General features: G+C 40.3%; 1 protein-coding gene across 1 annotated transcript in view; it reads right to left on the minus strand.

Moving 5' to 3' along the window:
• LOC137999985 (dynein axonemal heavy chain 3-like) overlaps positions 1-20,000 on the minus strand; it is an 86,692-nt gene that overhangs the window by 2,053 nt on the left and 64,639 nt on the right. The window contains exons 75-97 of the mRNA XM_068846044.1: positions 19,922-20,000; positions 19,281-19,406; positions 17,192-17,369; positions 15,609-15,685; positions 15,036-15,122; positions 14,853-14,943; positions 14,119-14,231; positions 13,706-13,843; positions 12,689-12,786; positions 12,080-12,182; positions 10,714-10,773; positions 9,997-10,089; positions 9,507-9,605; positions 9,023-9,084; positions 8,247-8,307; positions 6,888-6,947; positions 6,054-6,146; positions 5,479-5,551; positions 4,991-5,091; positions 3,763-3,825; positions 3,225-3,272; positions 2,596-2,656; positions 1-575 (exon numbers count right to left, since the gene is read on the minus strand). The exon at positions 1-575 is cut by the window's left edge and continues 2,053 nt beyond it; the exon at positions 19,922-20,000 is cut by the window's right edge and continues 93 nt beyond it. Of these exons, the coding sequence (XP_068702145.1) occupies positions 430-575; positions 2,596-2,656; positions 3,225-3,272; positions 3,763-3,825; positions 4,991-5,091; positions 5,479-5,551; positions 6,054-6,146; positions 6,888-6,947; positions 8,247-8,307; positions 9,023-9,084; positions 9,507-9,605; positions 9,997-10,089; positions 10,714-10,773; positions 12,080-12,182; positions 12,689-12,786; positions 13,706-13,843; positions 14,119-14,231; positions 14,853-14,943; positions 15,036-15,122; positions 15,609-15,685; positions 17,192-17,369; positions 19,281-19,406; positions 19,922-20,000 (2,110 nt within the window). The 3' untranslated portion in view covers positions 1-429. The remainder of the gene's footprint in view (positions 576-2,595; positions 2,657-3,224; positions 3,273-3,762; positions 3,826-4,990; positions 5,092-5,478; positions 5,552-6,053; positions 6,147-6,887; positions 6,948-8,246; positions 8,308-9,022; positions 9,085-9,506; positions 9,606-9,996; positions 10,090-10,713; positions 10,774-12,079; positions 12,183-12,688; positions 12,787-13,705; positions 13,844-14,118; positions 14,232-14,852; positions 14,944-15,035; positions 15,123-15,608; positions 15,686-17,191; positions 17,370-19,280; positions 19,407-19,921) is intronic.

Genomic DNA, 20,000 nt, shown 5'->3' on the forward strand with positions numbered 1-20,000 from the left:
ATAAAATCAAATTTTTGTATACTACTTCCCCACCGACGCAGCACCACAGTTTCTTTAGAAACTACCCCCTTCATCCTTTACTCTACCAGTAAGCGACGAGGCAATAACTAATAACAATCCTGGCTAAAGATTAACTTAATAAGATAAAGAGATAAGACAAGGCGAACATCTCCTCTTTTTTGGTGATACCTCTGGTATGCTTGTCTGCTCCATTACAGTGCAGTTGTAGAATCCTTTCAGCTTTGATTTATTACTTTCCCGCCGATGGAAGCTTCAAGATCTCCACGTCCACTTCAGCGGCTCTATCATTAGACTAGTGCATACTAATATTATACTTCCACAGCATAGCGCGTTGATACTGGTATATCATCCTGACATTAGCTGAACATTGTCCAACGCTCGTTTGACATGATTTTTCTACACGAGCTTCTAATCATCTAGCTGGCATAACATGGCGACTCCCCGCACAACCCAATGATTCTCTTGTCTGTTGGACGGCAGATTGACAGACAAGACGTAATTTGTTGAGTGGCCAGTCGTTGATAGAACACCACGTCGAGCACTTGTTTTGTAAACTGCAGACAAAAAAGATATGATTGTGAATGACAAGATCGAAATTAAAAGCAGGTCATTCACATCCCTTGGTCATCTACATCTACGTCTACATGTTCCAGCACTCGGCAAAATCCCTTTTTGACTTATGGCTGTTTCTGCTTAGGTGGCCTCATACACCACAAGCCGGCCACTGCTAGGCCGGCCACTTCTGCTGGAAGAGAACAGGACAGCCACAACACCGGGGACTTCATCCCATACTCTTCTCGAATAGTGTGTGCGTTCTTTAACGTCCCACAGGGAACTTATGAACATAGAAGATATTTGTGAGACCGGGCCTACGGTTTATAGTCCTTACCCGAGAAGACTTGAATGTCTAACCATTTGCAGATAAAATTTCAAAGGCGGCACTTTCTCCTCAGTTTTTTTAAGATCCTAAGCGTTGATCCGGCCGGGGTTCGAACCCGCGACCTCCAGCATGACAGCCGGATGCTCAACCAACTGAGCCATCGGTGTGCGCGCTCTCTCAATATGGACCTTTAGATCGGATAATGAGGCCGACTACGAGTAGGACATTTCCGTTGTGAGCATGCGCACCTCAAAAAATGTCGGCCTCCAAGCCTTATGCGCATATTGAGAATGGAAAACTGGTACTCGTAGTCGTCCTCGTCCTCCGATCTTAAGATCCCTAATGTTAGCATCGACAACGAGTGCGACTTCGAGTACGAGTCTTCCGTTCTGAGCACGCGCACTTTGAAAAATGTCGGACTCCAAACCTTATGCGCATGCTCAAAATGGAAAACTCGTACTCGTAGTCGTCCTCGTCCTCCGATCTTAAGGTCCCCATTATTCTGAGCGCGCTTCCGCTTAATCGAATTCGTACAAGCAAGACATCCTAAGGAAATGGATCATGGAAAAGATCACTTTGATTTATACTGAGTTTCTGAGCGTGTTAACCGCTCTTGGAAACATTCGATCTTGTACAGTCTTGTTCATTTTTGCCGGCCAGCTTTAGACCGAAACATTTAGAGCAACATGTTAAAAGCGAAGGCCAAAAATTTGAACATGGTGCTTGTCGTTGGTTTGAATGAAACAAGTTGGAGCCCTAAGGCCGAAGTCAGGCTGTTTATCAAGAAAAATTGTTTCATATGTTTGTTTAAAGAGTCCCTATGATAAAAAAAAAATCAGTTCCTTTTTTCTTCAGGTTTTGAAAGTGTGTTTGCTTAACACCTGACTGGCAAAATTTTGAGCTTTAATTTTTATCCAAAGGCCGTTTACTTTGAGTGTAAGTTTTGGATTTCATGGTCCGCCATTACTCACGTTCAAAACTGACCGATTTGTGCACCAATATGGCGGCAAGAAATCCACACGAACATCTGGAATTCTGCGATTACTTTTCGCTCATGAGATAAAATAGATGTGTATGAACACATCTCCTGATTTACTTGAAACGCTTAACAACGAACAATTCCGAACATAACCTCTAATTCTGACAAAAAAAAAATTAGCCCTTTTGCCTCGTTGTTAAACTTAAAATTAAAAAGATTATTTAACCTTGAACGAGGCAACAAGGCCTAATTTGCAAGCAAAAACAAAGGATACTAAAATGGAGGCCATTTTGAAATAAGGTGTATCCTAAATAGAAACTGCGCATGCTCATTTAAAGCCTTTGCCATTGTCCGGCTTCCTTACCACCGTTTAAAGTGCACCCGAACTCAAAATATATTTCCTTGATTAGAAAACTGGATATTTTTTCCAAAAGCAAAACATATTATACAATTTTGCCGTCAAATTTCGCTTTTTATGTGTTGCCAGAAGCAGTGTGAAGACAAAAGTAGAAAAATGAAGAAGAAAGCCATGCCTTCTGCTACCTCGGCCGTGGTTACTGAAATGTAAACACAACTCGTTCCTAAAAGCGAAATGTTCAGGATAAAATAGTAAAATGTGTTTGTTACAGGTAAAAATTTAGTTAAGCAACGAAAATGCGTTTGGGTGCACTTTTAGTGAAATACATTACTTATATTTACGTAATTGTGTGTATACCTGGGCAAGAATACGTTGCACTGTCTTTAAAATCAACTGTTCTTCCAGGTTTTAACCAAATCTGTTACAGATGGTAAAGGAAACTGCACCTCGAAATGTAAGACCAGCCTCTCGTAATAACAGTATCGTTCAAGATAATTCAGTTTTGCACGTTGAAAGATCACCAACAAGCTTAAGCCATAATGAAGATACAAAGCGTGCTTTCCTGTCTTTCGTGGCCGAAACTTAGAATTTTATTCAACGGTTTTGTTTTTTACTACCATCGATCACTACAGCGTTCTGGATCAAAGATTCCCATCGCGCTTTGCGATTGGATTGTGTAGCCTACAGTTTACCTTTCATCTCATGCATTTGAGACCATGCATTCAATTTACATCCAGCCGTACTTTGTAATCAGGCAATAGAGCAATATATTTTCATACGCGGCCGTTCTCCTTGTTGCGACACTCGCCAAACAAACGTTATGAGGCGACCATCTCGTGATGCTAAAAAAACGTTCGCGAAAGAGACTACAGATAAGTGATTTCGGTTAATTTTTTGTATTAGTTGTATTTAGCTCCTTGCATGTCTGTGCAGCTCAATCTTGGGGGGTGGGGGGGGGGAGGTTTATTTTCATCGACAAAGGATACAATCGGCACAGGATCATAGAGGATCTTGGGAAGGGATTCACCAACAATCTGTGGTAAAACAAGAGGCAAATCCATTAGTTATGTCAAGAGAAAATGAGGGGACAGAGAGGGAGGCTCAGGGCTTTGGCCGGGATATGTAATGTCCACGAAAGTTATTTTTAGACGAGTGGAAGTCTTTGTTCTAGCGGAAGTCTGTCTGCCGAGACGTCCGCACGCAATCTTGCCTCGCTCTTAAAATTCCAGTGAAAAGAGAAACTGGCGGAGCACATGGAAGGCCGATGAATATTTATATTCATTCAAACATCAGACCGAGGTTGAAATGCATGCGTCTCGGAAGACAGACTTCCGCTAAAACAAAGACTTCCGCTCGTCTAAAAATAACTTTCGTGGACATGACATATCCAAAGGGCTGGACCGGGAGCCTCCCTCTCTGTCCCCTCATTTTCTCTTGGTTATGTTCATATCGAAACAACTGAGGCAGAGGAGAAGACACCAAAGACGAAAGGGATCGAAATGGTTCAACGAAAGAGAAATAAACCTTGTTTGCTCTGTCCCATCTTGCTCCCTCCATAAACAGACCTTTCACGTAAACACCATCGTCCTGCAACAAAGGAAGCACATAAAAGGACTTGTACTCGAAGATAATATCCGCAAACAGACAAATAAAAATATTTAAAGCATCAACGCCCCTACACGACTCTCCCCGCAGAATATCACCATGTCAACGGAGCGTTCAAACACATGACTTTGAAATTCCGTCAACATTTTAAAAGACAAACGAAATTTCAGATGTAACGAAACTTCTAACTTAAGGTGACTCAAAACAATTTCAATGCTTCCAAGTAACGCTCCTATTAGAAGGATCGGTAGTACAACGCAGTACAACTATTGTGGTACCAAATGAAACAAGGATTATTGCTGAACAAGATGCAGTCATTATTGTGACGTAATATGCCACCGTGACAACGGGCAAGCCCTGTAAAAGCACACTTTATTTTGTCTTTAGTTGCTTACACATCTCAAAAACGAATTCGGTGACCCCCATTTTTTTATTTATTTTACTCAAAACTGCAAGAGAAACGTTCTGCGATGTTAAAAAAAATCTGTACAGCGGATTCAGAGCTGTACAGATTTCTTTGAGGTTCCACCTTGGTCTTCTGATCACTTTTCAGCAATGAAAAAGGGGGTCAACGAGTTCGTTTTTGAGATAGATGCAACTAAATCCAAAATATACGGTGTTTTTGCTGAGCTTTCCCGTTACCAAGGTAACTTATTACAACAGGGTCCATCAGAGTAATGACCACATCTTGTTTGGAACTAATCCGTGTTTTAATTGGTATCATAACATTGCTGTTACATAATACAATGTTGTAGCGTCATTCGTTATAAAGAGAGTGACTTCGAAGTGTTGAAACTGTTATGAGCCACTTTAAGTAAGAATTAGGGCCTGTTAATAATTCATCGAATAAGCTTTCAACAAACTGCGCATGCGTCAATCGTTCAATAGACGATGGGTCAGCAAAATTATTTTCGTCCCCCTGACCGCGATACATCTGGTCAGCATCGATTATAACGACCTTTGACCTGTTCCGAAAAAATGGTCCAAACGTTAGGAAGGTCCCTTCTAATGACCACTGGCAACCACAATTAACTCAAATGTTTTTAAATGGTGGATTCCTTGAATTTTCTTGGCTCTGCCCGAAAAACTGCAGCTTAACGTAACCGGTCAGGTGAGTTAACAGAGGCAACACCATTAAAAATCTTACAGGTTTGTGCTTCATGTCCTGCTCCTCATCTGTCACTTCAAATTCAAACCCCAAGAGATCGATAGGAATCCTGTGACGTCTAGCAAAGTTTTGCATCGCTCCTGAAATGATTAAGTATTTTCTTGTTTATGCTGAGCTTCTATCTTGTCAAAGCCAAAATGATTTCCTCAATTTTTTTTCCCTTTGAGCAATGAGATTTCTTAATATCAGCAACCCCGGTTTGGATAAAGAGGAATTCAAATTCGGTTCTACCTATAGACCTTATTCATAAATGGCGGTTACATTTATAATTCTTTTGTCCACGTGCAAATTAGCCTACCAAGCCTCATTTTAGAGCAAGAATTCTTTTCAATTCACTGTATGGTATCGAGGCTTGGTAGGCTAATTTGCACTTCGACAAAAGAATTATAAATTGTCCGCCATTTATGAATACGGTCTATATCACGCCACAATTTCTTAAATTGGTTCTTTTAAACACAACCACTAACCTGTTAAGAAGGACTGGGTGAAATAGAATCCGGACAGCCAAAACACATTGGGAGAACCCTCATCAATCCAAGTCTGGACAAAAAAATTAAAACACTGTCACGTGCGCATCCCATCCAGAGGCCTAATGCAATGAGAAGGCGGCGTGGCCGCGTGGTTAGGACGTTGAAGGTGTATGCGCATGCGCCGGCTTTAAATTCCGCTCTGACAACTCTACTAGCGCATGTCAAATGGAAAATGGGTGGCCTCCTGTCGCGTTCTTAACCAAGTTATCTTTCCTTCCAAATTCTCTCTTCATCACTCTCCAATGCACAAATGTGAAACGTTTCAGTTCTTGTGGTGTCTTATCCATGAGCGTATGCCCGAGAGCGGAAAATTGTACGAGCACGTTGACAGCCATTAAAAGTGTGTAACTTTGGTTGATCCGTTCCGTTGGTTTAACCGTGCGTTTCTAACCCAGCCGAGGGGGATATTTCAAATACGAAGATATCAACGTGGTATTACCGCAGAATATGGTAACATTTTTTCTTCGACCTGCCGAAGCCATGAGGTGAAATCAAGTGAAATTTAAATGTACCTTAAAAAACCGAAGACGTGCAACAAGATCCGATACGTAACTCCCCAAAGGCTTTAATGACGGATATGACTTGGACGCCCACATGCTGGGAACCTGAAAAGGATATAAACACAATCAGGTATTACAGGGCAATCCCAAGCCGGCTTTAGGGCAAGACCATCCATCTCTGTAACAAAAGATGATGCTTACCGCAGACAGACATTCAGCTTCTCTTGGGCTCAGTCAATCACATGACACCACCCAATTTCTGAAAAGATGACCTTAACAAACCAGTCGTTTGAAACGAAATCCGCTTTCCTTAAATCAAATTCGCTTGAATCAGGTTATTTGTTAGGCAGTCACTTTGTAAAAATTAGTTTAACATGATCTCGTTGAGAACAACTGTAGGGTTTGAGACATCAATCTTGGACAAAAGACAAGTGTCCCAATAATAAAACCTGCAACTTCAATTCGACTGAAAAATTATCTCCTCCCGACAAAAAGATTCGTTTAACGTGTTAAGTAACACTGTGCACAATTTGAGAGCTTCTCAATGATTTGTTTTGTTCAATAATATAAGCGAGACTGGATATTCTTCATTCATACCAAGTGCCAGCTTCTCCAAAGCAATGTTTTTTATTCTGGTTTTCCGTTATCGGCCTTGAATGAAAAGCATCTTCCTTACAAGTTGAGAACTGAACCAATCCTCCAAAAAGTTAATTGCTTATGAAGACATTGGATTGAAGATCGAGGCAACCTGTCAAAGAACAGCCCGATTTCCCGATCTTCATTCTTGGGCAAAAGGGATCACCTCAACGCTCTGCGAAATGGTTTCATTTATCGATTCCTCCTTACCCTGCCCACCATCATGCTTCCAAAGACATCCTCCAGTTCAGATGACATTACAACCAAACCCTAAATGGACAGAACACGCAAGTTAAGAAAACCTGGGGGCCGTTTCTCCAAAGTCCCAAAACTTTACGAGCCATTTTCGGGTGTCACAATTCCCTTTGTAACTCAAGAACGGAGAGGATTTAAGTCGTCAAACTTCACAGTCCTTTTTCTTTTTGTTACCTTGAAAACATGTCAAAAGATCGGCTTTCCAAAACAAGCGGTGGGCAATTTCACAGACGGCTTTTCGGTCCCGAAAAGTTTTCGGGATTTTCGAGAAACGGGCCCCTGGTCTCAGTAGCTCGAATGGTGGATAGCGAAAAAATGACACCAGATACTAGGTTATGTGGAACACGTGAGCAAGTGAAGATTTACAACTGTAACCTCGTCCATAAACTACTGCTCTATTTTCAGTTTGTAAACCTTTATTATTCTGATTTTCGCCTTCATTTGTAAATATAATTGATTTCAATTTTATGCGATAATGTGTACTTAAATTATAACCTCCTAACCTTAATTTTAAACTTTCTCTCCACTCACATCAGTTTTATTCTTGGATAATTTCTACACAATTTATGCCCGATTCACACGGTACCGGACGAATTTTCTACCGGTTGAAAAATTTGACCGGCCATTTTGTTCCCACGGAACCGTGCAATATTTTCGCTCTGTTCACACGGAACTGACGAACCGGCTTAAAGTTTAACCTTTGTCATTGACTTTAACATCTGTTCATTCATGCACAGAGCGCTACTTTACGAAATCCAAAATGGCGTCAAGAAAGAGAAAGGCTGACGATAGTAGCTGAGTTACCACGCATCATTGCACCCACGCCTTCACCGTGCAAAAGGTGTTCACAGCGCGCCAGTTAAATTTTCGACCGTACCAGCTAAAAATCGTTCCCGATTTGGGCGTTCAAATTTTTGAACGTCGAGGTGTCTAAATTTTCGTACGTTTAGCGTGGTTCCGTGTGAAACCCCTAATACCACGAATTTTCAACCGGTAGAAAAATTCGTCCGGTACCGTGTGAATCGGGCCTTACTCGCCACAAAACTTGGAATAATGCCCAATTGAATTCAATACCACGACGCTGTATTTCCTGCTGGCGTTCATGTGGCCATCGTTCTTGTTCTTGCTGACGCTCCCTAATCGTTGTTTGTAGCCATCGTCGAGTCATCGTCGGTAGCCATCGTCGGGTATAACGCCTCAAGGCTTTCAGAAATTAACTCTGAAAGTTTTAACTCTGAAATTACTTGAGCATCGAGCAACATCTTCTGTTCAGACATTGCAATGGTAATTGAAAAGTGGAGTTCTGTAGCTCACCTTAATTGCTTTTTGAATGTTCTGGAGACTTGATCGAACGACACTTGTCAAACGATTAAACCTGAGAAAGTGAAAATGAAAAACAAACAGTACTGGTTAAACGAGTAATAGGCCTGAAATTTCATATTTCCCGCACATTTTCAATATGTGTCATAATGAAACAATACGTCAAAAACGTTCACGTAGGATGCTGGCAGTTTGCTTATCTATAGTTACACAAAGATGATGCCACTGAAATGAAAGAGAAAAAAAAAAGGAAAAAAAAGTCAATAAAACTGGGAGGACACCTATCCAAGAAATAACCCTGGCTAAACTTCAGTCATAAGCACAAGCACGTGACTAATACCATGACACCAAAACTCAACCGAATTTTTTACTATATATGGCATCCCAAGTAATAACTTCCCCTTAATAAAAAGAAAAAAAGAAAGAAAGAAATTTTATTTAAGTGTCTAGTCGTTCTAGCGCTGGAGCACTAATTGGGGACACTGCCGGATCTGGGAATCGAACCCGGGCCACATTGGTGGGAGGCGAGTGCCCTCACCACTGCGCCATCCCTGCACCCTTAACGACTTTCTAAATGCTTTTGGTCATGTTGCTTCATCTTTTCCACGGCATACAAAGTCACCCAAACACGATCGGGAGGCGTTCAATCACAAACGGAAACTGTGTTAAAGCGATAGTCCGACGCAGTCTCCGGCTGATAGTAACTGGATGCACTAAAAAGATGCCCTGGTTTAATTTTCTACCAGTGATTATAGTTGTACCGACTGTACCTTATGAGTTCTTGAAGAAGTACTGTGTTCATGGATTCCTCATACAACACTGGATATTTTTTCTGTAGGTTTAACATTAACATGTCACTACATGAATACGAGTAGTTCTCAAGTTACATTACTGTAAGTAAAGCGACAAATTAACGTCTCTTACTAAATGATTTGAACCGAATATAGTCAGTTACCTAGTTTGGGTTTGTTCTTCTCCCAAACAGTTAATGTTCAATTCTCCATTAGAAGGGCATGTATCTTCATAAAAGTATATTTTTACAGTGGTACGCTCAGGAGGGCGTTGGCGAGACTAAATCTCAATTTCGCTATTATATAATGTGTAAATAAAAATAGAGCAACAAGCAACGAGGTGTGCCAACATTTCCTCAAAGGCGAGGTCACTGTACAGACAATCGTTTGACCCTGATAAAATGCTCTCCGGACAAAATCCCCTCATTATTGAGTGGAATAATTGAAGAATGTATTACCCCACCTGAACAACTTCAGTATCAAAAGGAAATGGAATCTTTGATAGGATATCAGATGCTAAATCCTCGATCACCTCTTGCGATGACTTGCCTCCACCGGATGTCTAACATAAGAAAACATAGTCACTCACGTTAAACAGAAAATTGGTCATCACATCACAAGAAGCATATTAGTGCAATAAAACTAAGAGAGCTTCATATGAACAGTTCTCTCTGAAAATAAAAATTCATTTCCCATCTTTCCTTTGGGATACCACAAATGTTGTACACGTGAATCAAAATGATTCACGCGTTCTGGTTTTCCCCGAATTTTGATCTAAAAACCCGGAACTGCCGCGATGTTTTTCCTTTCAAATATCTTGAAGCTTGATGATGACAATTATGAAATACTTCGAAACCCTTTTATAAACGCAGTCGAATTAGTGTCGATAGCAATGTGCCTTCCCTTAGGAGTTGAGCTATGTTAAGAGGACGAACCCGTCTATCTTTTCATACCTGCCGGGGTAGTGTCAGCAAAATTCCATCAAAAAGTTGTTGCGTCTCGCGCTGATTCTTCGTGATGTCTCCGTTCTCGTGCAAACCAAACACCTGTCAATCATAACAAAAATAGCCGTCAGTGAAAAACAAAAACGTCAATTAATCTTATCTGACACCTGCCTGTAGTATCGCACATAAATTTGGTAGTGACTATCAGCTGAGTCGATGAAAGTTAACTGAGCTCCGGATGAGGATTTAAAAGAAAACTTTTCGAGCCTTACCACTTCGAACGAGTGAAAAGTAGTACCGGACAGGCCCTAAGGCCAGCCGCACTGAAAGACCTTAACCTATCCGTTTTATTACAAGACACTCCTCCACGACAAGAGTACGCTACAACAAGTTGCAAAATTGTTGAGACACTTTCATTAAAAAACACCTTTTCTAACTTCCAGTACTCGGCGTATCTAGAATTTAAACCTTTCCCACTTCCTCTCCCCTCTCCCCCTTTCAATGTTGACTGCTTAAGTTTCCAACATTTTTTTGTCTTGCTAGCAACACTGATAAGGGGGGGAGGCGGGCTGCTGTGTGAGAGATAATAGGGAAATTAATAACGCCCCAAGAAGGTGAAGTGTCTCCACTATTTTTGCAACTTGTTGTAGCTCTGCGATCTCCCATTTAAATGAATCATCTCACAAGGTTTGTGGAGCAACAAAGGGAGCAAATACAATTGGTTACCTCCGGGTGTGGTGTCAGCGGTAAACTTCGGATATACTCCACGTAACTTTCGAAAGTACCCTGTTGTGAAATGAGAGAATCGAAACGTGTTGGTCTCTTGGGTGCAGCAATAAAAACAACGTTCGATAACCTCTGACATAATGCACGGAAAACGTAAATGCAAAGGAATAGAGAAACGAGAAATAGAAACAATGTTCCATCTTGATAAAGAGAACTTTCATTTAAATGATACCATTTGAAAAATTGATTTTTCTTTACAAAGAAAAGAAAAAAATTGAAATTGACTTGCAATTAAGCGAGCTTGGAATAGTAGCATCCAGCACATGATATAAGAACCAACAAGTAAACTTTCAAGAGCATCTTTCGATGAAAACTTAGCCATCTTTAAGTAAACCTTACTTGTTCATCTTCAATCCGATAATACTTCCCTCCCCTCCCCTACATTCAATGTTGCATGATGGCTCTACAGTGTCAGGAGTGATTGCACTCCAGATTGGCCCACTTCACCTCCAAAATTGAGAGGAGTTGGGGAGTGGTCTTAAGGTCCAAGAATGTTATATGTTTGATTTCAAAGTAGGTGTCCATAAACACATTGTCCCGTATCATAGATTGGAGAAGTTATGACACTTTAAGGTTTAACTTGTAGTAAATGTAGTAAGGACCCAGGGTGCTTCTTATCAGGCGGTAATCGGTAAAATTTACCGCTTGTAAGAGCACTTATTACCGCCTGCAAACGCTCAAAAGTCGCTTATCCTTTGCAGAACGTCCAACATTAACCAATTGCTTTACCGGTTTGAAAAGGTGCCATACCTGTTGCGCTGAAAACTAGGGAGAACCCTGACTGGACCAACTTCATCAAACCCAAAAATTATCATCTTTTAGCTTTGTTGGAAACGAGACCCAAAGAGACCAGCTCGATTCTCAAAATTATTTGTTTGATAGTTTTGTTGCTGCTGTTGTTGTTCACATATGAAATGAAATGGTGACAATGGAACCCACTGGAAACTCGGAAAAATCCGAGCCGCAGATGGGATTCGAACCCACGACCCTCCATGATGTAGTCGGATGCCCTAACCACTGAGCTACTTGAGACTCTATGGCGAGCAAGGGTGAAATGTGGGTCTTTGACTCGAGCTGCAGCACTCAGCTACAGAGTCACACAACGACTGACAGCATAGCGCATAACTTGCATCGCGCAAGTAAATGCGGTCAACCAACAACCCAAGTAAGCGAATGTGAGAATGATATACACATATGAAATCAAAATGTTGATGGAACCCAATGGGAACTTGGATGGGCTGTTATTGCTTTTTTTTTGTGCTAAAACGTAGCCATGATGGTGTCAGAATAAAATTCCCATTTCTACCTCAGGCGGAGCGAAGTAGGAGCCACTGCTGGAGAACTTGTAGTTTTCATTTTCAATGACCTCTCGACAATAGAATATGGACAGAATACTCAAAATAAGACGCCTAGAGAAGGGAAATAACAAGACATTTCAGGTATAAGACAGTGTGGTTATTTAGCATTTAGCTTATCTTTCCTTCGGGAACACTACGATATCACCATCGATAGGTGCGAGATCACAAATCAGCTAAAAGCAGATGCCGTTTGCCGTTAAACGCAAACGATTATGTAAATCTCGCGGTACAGAGGTACAGAGGATTGCTCCCTCTCTGATGAAAGAACATAGCAGCTGAGTCAACTACTGCTTAGCCCACATTTAGAAGTGTATTTGCTGTGGTTCAAATTTTTTCCTGGTTCATTTTTATTTTAATCAGTTCAATTTTGATTTTCCTTTGTTTCACATTATGATAATGACTATTAGACGAAGAAAAATCAAAATTGAACTGGTTTGAAAAATATTAAACCAAGAAAAAAATTGAACCACAATATATTCAGTTATTCAACCAGACGTAGAAAATACTGGTTCGTTGGCTAGTCTTCAAAGTGAGATCAATAAATCCTAAATTGTAACCTGTCTCTCTCATCAGTGACTCTGCCTCCATAGTTACACTGGCCAGTGAGATATGTAAGAGCATCTAATGGAACTTCTTCATAGTCATTAAGAAACATCTGTGAAATAATTCAAAATGCAAAGTAACACTGGGATCTGGCGGGATTGAAGGCGTTCTCCCTGGCGACCAGTCAGGTGGAGCAAAGAATCTAATGCTAGCATCAGGACGAGAAATCTGCATCCATATGGAAACGGTTCATGGCTGCAGAATACTTGGTCCTGATTTATACGGCACATTTTCGATGCATGGAGGCGCTGCCAGCATATTTGTCGGCGCAATAAAAACTTAGAATCCTTTGAAAATATTTTAATATTTCTTTTATGGAATAAGAGAAAATTAAACCGAGTGACAAAAGCTGCAAAAATAACGAGAATACCACAAAACAACAATGGTGACCACATTGAGGAAGTGTGAGTATTTGAGGATGAAAGAATTATCTTACTCCCTCACCAAACTGCAAAGCCCTCAATTCCCGTTTCATTTTGTAAGCCAGTGGCAGTTACTAAATTTTGAAATAGTTGAAAAACCCCTCTTCGCTACAGAATACGGCGGATTCATATTTTGACATCAGGTTTTTGCAAGCTCTCACGTCATCTTTGCTATTGCTCCGTAAGACCAGAACAAATGCACCGGAAATTATGTCCCTTTGTTCTCTTTAATGTCCCTTTCACTTGAAAATAAACCAACAAGGCCAAGGAGAAATGGCCAATGGATTGACGTCTCACCCCAAGATCGCGATCATGCGAGATGAATCGAAGCCTGGTCTTAGTTATTTTCAGATACCGCGCCAAATCCCTATTCAATGGATAAGCGCTGCCAAGACAAGTTGAGTTAACCACGAGATAACCATTAGATAATTTTTCTACCTATTCTCGATATCTTCAAACAACTTGGGCCAGCTGCATGGCTGGCTCTCTTACCAAGTTACCACATTAACCAGTAAGTACAACAGAAAACAAGAAAACTGAGACGTATACCTGCTGTTGTCGCACACTTATCCTTAGATCGGATTCGTTAAACTCGTATGGGATATTCCAACCCAACGGACCGAAATTTCTTCTTTCTTGAACCAACGCGTGAAAAAAACAAAGGCTGAAAAGGAGTTTCTTCCAAACCTGTCAGGATAATTAAACGCATGGAGTACAATAATTGACCACTGATGAACACCGTCTCGGCGTAACGTTGGTTATAGAATAAGGTCTACTAATAGTTTTAAGAAAGCTACTCGCTTGCAAAGTCTTTCAACTCGCGGGCTGACATCCTCTCTCCTCATTATATCCTCTTTGAAATCAGTGATAGTACTTCTGAGTGGACTGTGGACACCCGAAGACAAAGAGCTTCAGTTTTGAGTGAAAGTTAAACCACGAATATATTTGTACAAATATCTTACTTTTGGTTTATTGCATCCACTGAAGAAGGTGGGGTCCGATATAGGATCACTGTGGTACGATCGCAGCAAATTGGCTCTCAGACCCATTGGTGGTTCGTTTGTCATCTTCACTCCTGTTGAGTCATAGTGATGAGTCATAGTGAAAATTTGAATTAAAAAAAAAACCGGCGTTAAATGACTCGGTTACAGTCGCACGTTTTATTTTAGTGTAGTCTCTCTGATGAATCTTATGTTTCTTGAGAACTCCTCGCTATACTAACTAATAGATTGAGAGGTAGTAAGACGTCTTTCAGTGTTTGAAACTAAAATAACGTGACACTACCCCTTTAACTGAAAACTCTCAGCAAAGTTTTTGAGACATCGGCTCCTTAACGACGCTGTTTCAGTACGGTTGGCAACAATGTGAATGGTGTTGACTAGAAAGATAAACTGGAAGACCAAGCTCTCAATTGAAAAACGTTCAAAACGGCTATTCTTCAAGTCTTCTGTACAGAAGGATTTGTCTTGGGGACTCAGCGATATTTTACGCGGGCAGATTTTTAATAAAATAAGCCTATCTCAGAATCTGACCTTCTTTCAAGGCTAAAGAAAGCACAATTCTAAAATCGATTGAAATTTTTGCTTCGGGAATGAAAAACACGAATTTCACAACTGTTCCATTAAAATAGAAATTACCTCTAGACCTCTCGTGTTAGATGTCGAATGCTGCCGCGCAAACAGCTGCAGTTACTTACCATTTTGAAGGATCGAAACTGGGAATCTTTCCGTTGGATAACTGGTCAACCAAAGTCTAAAATTCTTGTGCGTTTTCTCCGGAACGATAACCTAAATATGACGGAAGAAAAAATTCAACCCACAGTCGAGAAGAGGTGTATTACTGTTCCAACACTGCTATCCATAGACATTACGTGAATTACCTCCTCGCATATTTTCTCCAGGATGGGCATCCAGGATGTTGCAAGATGGCAATTTTGCAGTACAACCCAGTCACCCACTTCAATCGCCTAAAACGAAGAAAGACAAGGTACATGAACGTCTCAACATAACCCATAACCACCCAGTCCCACTGTATTATCCTTGAAAACAATTATACAGTTTTCTTGAAAGCTTTTATGCATACAGGTAAACGAAAAATTTCATTAAAAAAAAAATTCAAAAAATTGCGCACTTAGTTCAAAAGTGGTACTAATTGTTAACTTATAGACCGTATTCATAAATGTCGGCCAAGGAATTATTCTTTTGTCTTTGTGCTAATCATCCTCATTAGCTAGCCTCGTTAACATGAACAAAATTCAAAAGAATTTTTGCTCCAAAGAGAGGCTAGTGAGGATGATTAGCACAAAGACAAAAGAATAATTTATTGGCCGCCATTTATGAATACGGTCTTTGGTACTATCCCATGCAATAAAACTGAGAGCACGAATGGTACGTTTAGCTTATGAATTTCAAAAGGTGGAAACGGATCGAGGGAGCTAAAACAAGATGCTTACTTGACTGATCATCTTTGCTGCAATGGGCCCTTGACCTTGACCAAGCGAGATGGTCTGAAAATGAGACCTTGTAACACCTAATGAAACAACAATGTAAATAGAAGAAAACATTAATTACTTTTGAGGAAGCAGTGAAAACTCAGTCAGTTTTCAAACGAAGAAGGAGAAGCGTTTGCCCTAGAATATACTCCAAAAGACTTATTATTAACTGGAATGATTTAGATTACCAGCGCAAATACTTATTTTTATTTATTTAATTCAATATTTATCTAGCGGCATCCAATTTAGCAGTCTGATTCGTGCTTGGAAAAATATGACATGGGAACATTGACCAGTGGTCTGGCAAGCCAGGCTGGAAGACCTTGGCTACGAGTACCGTGTTGAATGACACAGGCGGATGTATGATAGAAAGAATAAATTTTCAGAAATTTGAACAGGGGCGGAGTATGTAGGTCTCAGTGAAAGTGAGTATCACAGTTATGAAGATACGTGAGCAGTTGCGACTGAAAGAAACCTGGAAAAATCCAGGGCCCGGTTGTTCGAAAGCCGATTAACTTAATCTAGGATTAGCGTAAACTTTTGTTTATGTTTTGAACTTTTTGGTGAAAGCTTCTTTCATTATTTTTGTTTTTCAAGGGTGACTTCTTCTAATATAAAGTTTTGCCGAATATGAGCGCTCAACAGCATTTGAGAGTAGAGAAATTAACTCTTTCGTTAATTTTTAATCTGGGATTAGGGTTAATCGGCTTTTGAACAACCGGGCCCAGGTTTGAAGCGGACTCGAACTCTTGACTACCGTGCGATTGTGCTGTAAGTGCTCTGCTATCTGAGCCAACAAGCCCTCTGGGAACTGGTTACTCCCGCCATAACTACGATGGTCACTTTCACCGAGACAAAGGAGGATCTTAGATGAGACGAGTGTGAGGATCGATTTTCTAATTCACAGCTCTCCTTGGTGAAACTAGGCAAGAAAGGACTGAAATCCTTCATGTCTGTATTTGTGGTCATGGAACAATATTCTTCATGCACCTGCCTGCGTGCTTTGGGACGCTAGGGGTGCAGGGATGGCGCAGTGGTGACAGCACTCGCCTCCCACCAATGTGGCCCGGGTTCGATTCCCAAACTCGGCGTCATATGTGGCCGGGTTGAGTTATTTATTATTATTATTATTATTATTATTATTATTATTATTATTATTATTATTAAATAATTTTGCCAACAAAGGCAGTTGACAACACAATAGAACATTAAGTCCCCTGTTCTGAGAGGTTTTTCTCCGCGTGCTCTGGTTTTCTCCCCTCCATTGACACTAAAATAAAGTTGTTATTATTATTATTAAGATAGGTCTAGTGCATGTTAACTAGTGTTATTTTCACGCGTTTCATCTTTGCATATCATACCAAAAAACAACAACAAAGAAATAAAAATAGAAAGTAGTAAATCATAAAAAAAGGTTTCCACACAAAAAACCCATTGATAAAATTTTAATAAATGACAACTAGAATTGTATTCAACGTAATTAAATTCAGTTGATACCCTTCGTTTCATTGCATAAGCTAAGGCCAGTCACCGCATAATCTTACCAATGTCTTCTGCAAACTTGACCAGACTGGCCATCGGATCCGCGCCAGGTGACAACACGAATATCAATGGTACACAGCAGTCTGAGTCCTCATAGCATTTGGACAAGTCAAATGTAGGAGGTTCGATATAAGTTGGACTCATATAAAACGTGATGAAGTCACGAACACCTAGTGTGACCTAAAAGGACGAAAGCGTGACATGATCAAATCGCATCTTCTAATTTTAACTGTCACAGCCTTTGTTCTCTTTAAACTATTCTTATACTTAAAAACGTATTTGCAGTACATAGTCACGATAAACTATTCACAATAGGGCACTTTTGAATCAATAAAAAGAAATTTAATTCAATTTTACAATAATAACTAAGTAATTCTTACAAGACATCTTAACGAACAACTGTTAACAAAACAATCAAGAACAAAAAACAAACTGAAAGAGTTACATTTAAGCATGAAAAGTTAACGCCCATTTTTCATTCAAGAGATTTAAGGCTTGCTTGTCTTGATGTGTGCTGCAAGTAGCGAGGTCATGTCGTTTTTTGTATCAAACACCATTACTCCATTTTTTAGTTTAAGTGCTACTATGAAAAAAAAAATCAATTCTCATTTTCTTTGGATTTTAAAACTGTGACCCAAGATTGTAAGGCTGCGTTTTGTACCTGGACAGCCTGTTTACATGGAACAGTGCAAATTCTGTTACAGATCGCAGTGGTGTTTACATGGGTCCGAGCAAATTTTGAGACCAGTCGCGGCATTTGAATGACTTTTTTAAACTCTCTGCTGTGATTGGTCAAGCTAATGCTTTTAGCCAATCACGTTGTAGCTAGGTGAAGTACGCGGCAAACCAAACATGGCGGCAGACAAAACTTTTATGTGGACAGGTAAAATAAATATGTTGTTGCATGCAGTTTTAGACTACAAAGTCGGAAAAGCAGGCGAAGGAGTTGACTGGGAGACAGTGACGAGCAAATACGAAGACATAACCAAAATGTTTTTGGAAAAGTACCCTGATAACGACAAGAACAAATTCCCCCGATGCGGCAGGAAACTTTAACAAAGACAGAATCCTAAACAAACTAAAAAGTATCGTGCTTTTGTTAATTTGGTTTTCGTCAAATTTGATTTTAAACAGAGGGAAATGTGACTTTACGAAAGTAGCAAATTGCGACCTTGCAACATTTTTACTGAGCAACCAAAAAACATAAGTAAATTTCAGGCCTCAACCACGGTAACCGTGCAAAACCTTGCACGGTTCGGGTGTTTTCACGAGTCCGTACGCATAGTGAAACCGTTCACCTGCTTTTTTCAGGTCACAAACTTGCACACTTAGCCGTTCAAAAATTTGTCCAGTTCCACCGGTCCCGTGTGAACGCAAGGTGGAACCGTGCAAGTGTTTGTCCGTGCACAAATTTGTCCGGATTCGTGTAAACGGGTTCTAAAAGCCTTGATTTGACACCGGTTTATTTTTACTGGAATTTTTCCATTTGATGATCCACTATTACTAAGTTTAAAATCTTGAGAGAGTGGATCGACGAGAAAATGACTTCAGACTCACTGAATTAGTATGCAGCACAGGAGTTTCGGGCTTTCAGACTTTTAAACTCGCGTTTTGCATGTATCATAAAATGCACTTACACGCTAAACGTTTAGAAAAACCTTAAATAACAATGAACACAAACAGGTTTTCTGAGCCCGCGAGACTGAGCAACCCCAGCAAACCCCATTGTTTTAACGAAAACCGCTGGTCAGCAACCTGGTTCAGGTCATTGCTGCCTAAGGTCTTCCAAAAGTTTAAGCTAGTGAGTAAATGACGCCATCTTTCCCTAGATTCAACCCTCTGAGGTCCAATCGGTAAGTTTTGAACGTGAGTATGGCGGACCGTGAAATCCAAACTTACACTCAAAGTAAAGAGCGTTTGGATAAAAATCAAAGCTCAAAATTTTGCCAGTCAGATGTTAAGCAAACACGCTTTCAAAATCTGAAGAAAAAAGGAAGTGATTTTTTAATCATAGTAGCACTTTAAATTAAGTCAATAAGGAGAACCTTTCTACGGCAGGAAAGAAAATCAAGCATTTGTATCATTTCTGACCTTATCTGGCCTCAGGCATCTCAATATTATAAGATGTTGAAGTTTGTTAAGTTCGTCTTCCCACGGATCTGGGAGAGGCTCTGTTTGAGGACTGGTCGAGTCATAAAAGGCCTTCCATTCAACAAGCTTAAAAAAAAGAAAAATATTTGGAACTCAATCATTCGCCTCATAAAATGACCTGAGCAGTCATACTTCACCCTATGCCAATCACATTTCCCTGCGCCAATTCTATTGTAAATCTATCTTCCCAGTGACCAAATTACACAAGTTAAGGATAACAAAACGTTTATCACATTTTCATTTTGTCCTGTTTTCCACGTAAATGTTAAGTCCCACTGTCCTTTTTCAGATTTTCCAAGGAGAAAAAACAGGCCTATCTAAGTGTCTCTATTGGCCCATTCGAATCCCCAGCCATCAATCAATGGCAGGATAAATCAGACCGTTTGCAGATGTCTTTTACGCGCGTTAGCTCGATATTCGCCCTAAACAACTGAACCAATTGGTCGACTGCTCATGTTAAATAACAATAATAAGAAAATGCAATTAACGGAAACATATTTACTTAAATGAGCGAGTCAGTCTACAAGCAAAGAAAATTTGTCATTAGAAACTGCGAGGTTGGGAACGAAACAAAAGCTCACATGTTCAGTGAAGTGATTCAAGATTCCTTGGAATGACGGAAGCCCTGAACAACGTACTATCTCAGCCCAGGACTTGTCG

Source organism: Montipora foliosa, chromosome 4 (genome assembly GCF_036669935.1).
Source record: "Montipora foliosa isolate CH-2021 chromosome 4, ASM3666993v2, whole genome shotgun sequence".
NCBI classification, from domain to species: Eukaryota; Metazoa; Cnidaria; class Anthozoa; order Scleractinia; family Acroporidae; genus Montipora; species Montipora foliosa.